Source organism: Protomyctophum bolini (genome assembly GCF_963924005.1).
Source record: "Protomyctophum bolini genome assembly, chromosome: 1".
Classification (NCBI taxonomy): domain Eukaryota; kingdom Metazoa; phylum Chordata; class Actinopteri; order Myctophiformes; family Myctophidae; genus Protomyctophum; species Protomyctophum bolini.
In genome coordinates this window covers 53,507,921-53,515,775 of record NC_137862.1, presented here as the reverse complement: position 1 = coordinate 53,515,775, position 7,855 = coordinate 53,507,921, and the positions used below count along the sequence as shown (strand labels likewise).

At 42.1% G+C, this 7,855-nt stretch overlaps 1 protein-coding gene across 2 annotated transcripts in view; it reads right to left on the bottom strand.

Moving 5' to 3' along the window:
• Positions 1 to 420: 420 nt before the first annotated feature.
• bbox1 (butyrobetaine (gamma), 2-oxoglutarate dioxygenase (gamma-butyrobetaine hydroxylase) 1) overlaps positions 421 to 7,855 on the bottom strand; it is a 44,741-nt gene continuing 37,306 nt past the window's right edge. For both annotated transcript variants that reach the window (XM_080763637.1, XM_080763636.1), the window contains exons 7-9: positions 7,286 to 7,482; positions 4,332 to 4,495; positions 421 to 1,245 (exon numbers count right to left, since the gene is read on the bottom strand). In XM_080763637.1, the coding sequence (XP_080619763.1) occupies positions 1,082 to 1,245; positions 4,332 to 4,495; positions 7,286 to 7,482 (525 nt within the window). In that variant the 3' untranslated portion in view covers positions 421 to 1,081. The remainder of the gene's footprint in view (positions 1,246 to 4,331; positions 4,496 to 7,285; positions 7,483 to 7,855) is intronic.

The following is a 7,855-nucleotide window of genomic DNA, read 5'->3' as shown; positions in this document are numbered from 1 at the left end:
CCTGCTGGTTAATTAGTATACTCTGCCCAGCTGTAACTGGAAGGGCAATTTGGCCAAAATCATCAAAGGTTGTGCACTTGGTGACACGTTTTAGATTTTTGCCATGGGTGTTAGGTATTGGTATGAAGTTTCTCTCCCAGCTACTGCAAAAGAAGGGACTCCCTCTTTCCATCATCCCGAGTATGACCGTAGAGACTGTCCAAAAATATGGACAAGGGGAACTGTCACGTGGACCCATTGGTTTCTATACAGATCCTTTTTTAATCTATACTTTCAAATTCAAATCCACCATCTTGGAACTTTCCGATGCCCCGAAAAGCAACCGGGAAACGACTGATAGCGAGGGCGAGGGTCTTCAACTCAGGAGAACCAGTTGAAAAAGCCTGAGAAAAATGGCTTATACTTTTATCATCAATTTCAAAGTTTGTGTGAAAATGTTTACTAAAGCCCAAGCCACACCAATGGCAATGCAACTCCTTGAAACCAAACGGTTTGCGAGTATAGGCGCACGTCGTTGCAAAGCAGCCGTCGCGGTGAACTAATCGAATCACGTCGAAAAAAACGCGCCGTCGCGTCTCGAACAACTATGGTGTGGTTTGGGCATAATTAATTAATAGCACTGACGAAACGTTTGCTTTTTAATTGCACCATGAGCACAGAGCACCATAAGAGCATGATAAAATCTAAGTCTCAGTCTAAGGAGTTTTACTTATTTTTCTATACGGTGAGCGAGTCTTTTCCTGTCAAACTTTCCCTTGCGTTTTTGAGACCACCGCTACCGTAGTCAAGTTTGGAAAAAAAAGGACGAAAAAAGGCGCAACAGTTTTCTCAGTGCTTCAGTTTTTTGGGCTTAATAATTAATAAAAGGTAATGAAATCCAAGTGTAAAAAAGTCTGGGGAACCAAAAAGCTTGTTCACTATCGAGTGTAAAAAAATCCTTCCGCAGCCATGCGGCAGCAGCAGTAGGAGGAGGAGGATAATAGCGACATCTAGGGTTCATTAACGGGAACTGCAATCCTTTTAAGACATTCAGACTTCCTGGGGCTTCAAATCCAGCGGAGCGGAGCTTCTTTTCTTTTATTTAGGCCTCGCCGCCGTGGACGGACCGGCGGAGAATCCGCAGGCGGGACATGACCTCGTCCCAGTCCAGGTACGCTCCCTCCAGGTGACGCAGGCTCCCGGCGCCGCTCACGTAGCTCCGCCGTCCGTGGAGCAGCCGCCAGTTGTCGAACGTATACACGTCACCTTGGAGAGACGGAATTTAGGCAGTATGTGAACACATAACGAACGTATACACGTCACCTTGGAGACGGGATTTAGGCAGTATGTGAACACATAACGAACGTATACACGTCACCTTGGAGACGGGATTTAGGCAGTATGTGAACACATAACGAACGTATACACGTCACCTTGGAGACGGGATTTAGGCAGTATGTGAACACATAACGAACGTATACACGTCACCTGGAGGAGACGGAATTTAGGCAGTATGTGAACACATAACGAACGTATACACGTCACCTGGAGACGGAATTTAGGCAGTATGTGAACACATAACGAACGTATACACGTCACCTGGAGACGGAATTTGAACAGGCAGTATGTTGTGAACACATAACAGGAGCAATGAGCTCTTTTACAGACATATATATATATATATGTCAAAAAAGAGAAAAACCTTCCAAGGAAGGGACTGCACACTCCAAGAACGTGTTTCGCCGTGAGCTTCGTCAGGTGCTACATATAGCACCTGACGAAGCTCACGGCGAAACGCGTCGTGCTAATAAATAAGTTTGATGCGGGAGGTTGTCCGTCTCTGTTCCCTGGAGTGTGCAGTCCCTTCCTTGGAAGGTTTTTTCTCTTTTTTGATGTCTATGCCTGCTAACTAGACTTGCACCTCCTACGGGTCTTTTTGGATGTGCAGGAGTCCCTTTTCTGTCTCATATATATATATATATACACAGGCAGATATCTCGTATCTCCGTATTTGGTTATTTTTCACAAGCTAGAGGTTAAAGGTTTTCATGGCATTCATTTATTTTTATTTTTTGTTTTTCTTTTAGGTTTTATTATGACCTCAATTGCACCCACAAAACCTGAACTTTGAACATTCAGTGGATTTTCTGTGGTCTGGAGTTTTCTCTGGGGTTTGGAAGCCTTTTGAGCTGCAGTGAAAACAGGCAAAACTGCGGAAACATCGGTGACATCTGCTGGCGAATCCCATTGACCTATATATCATTATTGATTCTGAATTTAATTTTAATTCACACATTAATCATGTTACCAAGATTGCCTTTTTTCACCTTAGAAATATTGCACGAATCAGAGCCTATTTGTCCTTGGACGATGCAAAAAACGCTAATCCACGCCTTTGTTTTGTCTCGGCTTGATTACTGCAATGCACTTTATTCAGGACTGCCTAAGAAAACAACTGACAGATTACAACTTGTCCAAAATGCAGCAGCCAGAGTTTTAACTAGAACTAAGATGAGAGAACATATTACTCCAGTTTTGGCTTCACATGCACTGGCTTCCGGTTGTTTTTAGGATTGATTTTTAAATGATTTTACTTGTGTATAAAGCTCTCAATGGTCTCGCACCTTCCTACCTACATGACTGCCTGCCTAAATATGTCCCAAACCGTCCCCCTAAGGTCTTCCACTGCTGGCCTGCTCGCTTTGCCTAAAAAAATGGCAACTTAAAAATACGGGGAAGCAGCTTTTTGCTTCTACGGGCCGTCGGCATGGAACAAGCTCCCACTGTACCTTCGACAGGCAACCTCTATAGACATTTTTAAAGCACAGCTCAAGACCCACTTCTACAACATTGCTTTTAATTGATCTTTTATTTTTTGTTATTCATGTCCTCACTGTATTGCATTACTGCTTGTTTTTTAATGTCGTTGCCTTGCTTTTCTTTTTTTTTCTCCATTGCTCTGTAAAGCACTTTGAGCTGCATTTCATGTCATGAAAGGTGCTATACAAATAAAGTTTTATTATTATTATTATATGGGATTTGCCAGGCTGTGACATCGCGTATATTCTTTCTACGTCCGAGCATAGACATGGTAACGCCCCGCCTGCCTCTGATTGGCCTATACCGACACAGCCGATGTCTCCAAGGTGGAAGATACATGCTGGATATAGTCTGCTGCGCGAGGTTACTCCGTGGTGGGAAATAAATAAAGAATACAAGTCAAGTACGACATATAATAGCTACAAGAGAATGACGTGCGACAGCAACTTGTATTTTTGTAGAAGAGGTAAACTAATATTGTTTATGCCGTTGGCCTGTCCTGTTTATTTGTATACATGTGTAAACTTTAAACAGTATTGTACTGTAAAAAAAAAAGTCTCTTTTCACCTTGAATCTTTATTAGTATAATAGTATTAGTTTAGTGTTAGTTTAGATTAATACACGATTAATCAACACTAACACTTTAATTTAGAACACAGCCAAATCAAATCATAGTACATAGGCCTACGTGTTCAATCAATTATTCAATCAAAGCAAACGGCACAAACAACATTAGTTTGCCTCTCTCTGTTGCCATTCTCTTGTACTTTTTTATTATTATTTCCCTTTCCCACCACGGAGTAGCCTTGCATCTCGGATAGGACAGGCCAGACGGGCAGTGTCGGTATAGGCCAATCAGAGCTAGGCAGGCGGGGGGCGTTACCAGGTCTATGCTCGGACGTAGAACGAGTAATAATACGCTGTGACATCACAAACTCAGAAGCACTTGTTTGAGCCAGAAAACCCCAAACCACAGAAAATCTACTGAATGTTAAAAGTTCAGGGTTTTTTTGTTTTTTTTTGGTGCAATTGAGCTCAGAAAAATGACAAAATCCCTTTAAGTGTTTGTTTGTTCATGGTTTTGAGCTTGGAGACCTGCAACTTTTGCTGTTTTTTTATGTATTTGAATCCTGAAAAGTAACCGTTTTGGCCATGCAAAACCGCTCTCAAAGGGCACCTACGGACGGACTGCAATTCGAAACTGGCCCCCGTAAAATCTGAATCCCCCCCCACCTCCCCCCTTTTCCCCTCACTGTATGTTTCTTTTCCCTTTTTGATGAATTCCTGTTCTGTTCTTTAACTATTATAGAAGTGTCTATTTGTACGTCTCTAAATGTTTCGATGAATTGAACATGGTGGACCCTGTTGTAAACAAGTGTAACACTTAATTGGGTCGACCACTCACAGTTAACACAGTCTTTGTATTGAGTTTGTGCTTGAAATGTACTGTAATTCTGCAAACTGTTAAGAAATATTTCAATCAATCAATCAATGCATGAGCTTTGAGTTTTCCCAGCTGTCCTCCACTGTACCTGGTTCCATGCGGTAGGTTGCCACGTTCTGCGGTCGGTTCATGATCTCCACGTAGGCTTTCAGCGCTCTGTAGAAGGGCTGCACCTGATGGACGGGCAGGTCCAGAACCGAGTCCCTGGTGGCGTTGTTGTAGTTGATCCTGACCACCTGGCCCTCGTCCAAACTGGCAACACAGACGCACACACGCACACACGCGCACACACGCAGACACGCACACGCACGCACACACGCACACACACACACACACACACACACACACACACACACACACATCACACACGTAAGGAAATTATCCTATAAAATAATCTTCATAATTTTCATTTAAATGGATTGCCCAAGGAGCCCCAATCTAAGATTTGACCCAAAATAAATTGTAACAGTTAATATCATTCATGTTTTTTTTTATGATCCTTATAGGGTCGTCCAAATAACATTTGAAAAATGTATTATTGTATAAATTGTGGGCGATTGTAAATTCAGGGGTTGAACCTGTATAAGGCAAACATTTCAATTATGCTTCAACCCCTTTTGGTGTTTCAAACATTGTGTTATACTTTAGCTATTGAAAAATAGCAGATCTACAAGCTCAGGCAAACCATGGCAGATCTACCGAGTGCCGCGCTATGAACTTGTAGGTCTGCTATTTTAGAAAAATCGTAAAAATGTGCCTCAAATCTTTGAATATTATATTCTTTCTTGCTTCTGGGGAGGTCCCTGGAACAACATATTTTCAGAAAAACAAACAAAAACTTGGGCTAAAAACAGACATAGCAGTCTTCACAAATGTGATGAGGTAATCACATTTTGGGCACATTTGGGCAAGTGTCTATGGCCGTTTATAGCCCAAGGAGTGTTTTCCGTGCAAAACTAATGCTTGGAATGGATTCAGAATCATGAATAAGCCCTAGTTCGACATGTCACATGCTACTTTTTCCAGCATAATTCAATTTTGAAAGTTTTGCCTTATGTTTTCAATGGTACCCCAACGTTCAACCTACCATGATCCAAAACGTATATAATAATCACATTTTAATATGTTATTTGGATGACCCTAAGGATCATAAAAAGCTTAGCTTAGATTGACTGGCCTATTTGTTTTAATATGTTCTAGGGGTGGATTTAGGGAAGTTCACCATACTGAACAACAGATGGCAGTGTTGTACTGTTTTACCATTAAAACAGCTTATGCACATCTTCACTTGCATGACTGCTTGTGTGTGTGTGTGTGTGTGTGTGTGTGTGTGTGTGTGTGTGTGTGTGTGTGCACACGTGCGTTCATGCGTGCGTGTGACTGAGATAGGACAAAATTACAGATAATAGTCAAACTTCACACTCCCAAATGTACACACATGCCACATACGGCATACACTGTATAACGTCTCTGTCGGCAGTGGTGGAAAAATAGTTTTACTTAAGTAAAAGTACCAATACTGCAATTTAGAACTACTTTGTTCTTTGTAAAAGTACGGAATTGAAAATGTACTTGAGTAAAAGTACAAAAGTATCGGCATCAAAATGTACTTAAAGTACTAAAAGTAAAAGTATTCATATTGCAGAATGTCCCATTTCACAAGTTCAAAATGTGTAGAAAATCTATTGAAAATAGCCGATCTACAAGCTCTCAATGCGTCGACGCATTGTGAGCTTGTAGATCGGCTATTTTCAATACCTCAAAATTGTACTTAAGTACAGTACTTAGTTACTTTCCATCACTCCAAAACTGTAGAAAGAAAAAAGCAGCAGATCTACAAGACCAAAACACGCCGCTGCTTGGCCCCACAGTTCGAGCTTGCAGATCTGCTAGACTTTTGATGCTTTTGTATAATCGTAGTAGGGCGGGAACCCCTTTAGGTGTTTTAAAAGCATTATGTTATACTTTAGCTATTGAAAAAATAGCAGATCTACAAGATCATAGCGCGCCACCGAGTGGTGCGCTACGAGCTTGTATAGGTCTGCTACTTTTGAAAATTCCTGAAAATGTGGCGCAAATCTTTGAACATATTCAGTTTTTAACTCAAATCTTTGCTTCTGGGGGGGGGGGGGGGGGGGTCCCCTGGAAAAAACATATTTCATATATTTTTGGGGGTTCTTGACATGAAAATGTTTGAGAACCACTGACCTATAGAAACATGGGGTTTTTCAGAAAACTGCCATGATTTAGAAGACATTTTGTAGAACCGGTCTCGGTTTCGAAATGGGCTAAAAGACATGGAGATAAGAGGTTTCAGCCCGACAACAGCAACGATACATACAGCACAGTACAGTCACACGGTCGACCAGCTGTACAGTACATCCTGCGGTTACAGTTACACCTCATCATACATCACGTCATTCCTTGTCGTACGCTCTTCAGCGAGACGTGAGACGTGACGAATCCCACAACACAACACTCACTCGATGACGTGGTTCTTGGACATTATTTCAATTATGCTTTAAAGTTTAACCCCTTTTGGTGTTTTAAACATTATGTTATACTTTAGCTATTGAAAAATAGCAGATCTACAAGCTCATAGCGCGGCACTCATAGGTCTGCTATTTTTTTGAAAAATCGTGAAAATGTGCCTCAAATCTTTGAATATATATCCTTTCTCGCTTCTGGGGAGGTCCCTGGAACAACATATTTTCAGAAAAAAAGGAAAAAAAAACATTTTGGTGTTAGCATCATGTCGTGCTTTAGCTATTGAAAAATAGCATATCTACAAGCTCATAGCGCGCCACCGAGTGGCGCGCTATGAGCTTGTAGGTCTGCTATTTTTGAAAAATCAAAGAGCGACTGACGATAGAAGACATTTTTTTAGAATCTGATCTCGGGTCAGAATGGAAAACTGTCAGGATGTATAGAAGACATTTTATAGAATCTGATCTCAGGTCAGAACGGGTTAATCAGACCAGTGTGTGTGTGTGTGTGTCCAGTGGAAACCTCGTATGAATCTGATCTCAGGTCAGAACTCACTCGATGACGTGGTTCTTGGACTGCACCATGAAGTCACAGTAGTCGGTGCCGGTGTCCGTGAAGTCCACCCTCAGGGAGGTGAGCGTGTGGAAGGCCTGCGGGTCTTCTCTACGCAGCTGCTCCGCCATGTGGAAGCCGTCCACCGCCAGGCTCTCCCCGCCCGACCGCGCCTGGCTCAGACAGTGGAGGAACTGCACCTATAGAAAGAAAGGAAAGGTACTATGTTTACCCAGGGTAACTGGACTAAGGAAAGGAAAGGTACTATGTTTACCCAGGGTAAACTGGACTAAGGAAAGGAAAGGTACTGTGTTTACACCAGGGTAACTGGACTAAGGAAAGGAAAGGTACTATGTTTACCCAGGGTAAACTGGACTAAGGAAAGGAAAGGTACTATGTTTACCCAGGGTAAACTGGACTAAGGAAAGGAAAGGTACTATGTTTACCCAGGGTAAACTGGACTAAGGAAAGGAAAGGTACTATGTTTACCCAGGGTAAACTGGACTAAGGAAAGGAAAGGTACTATGTTTACCCAGGGTAACTGGACTAAGCTCAAGAACTTGTTTACAGCCA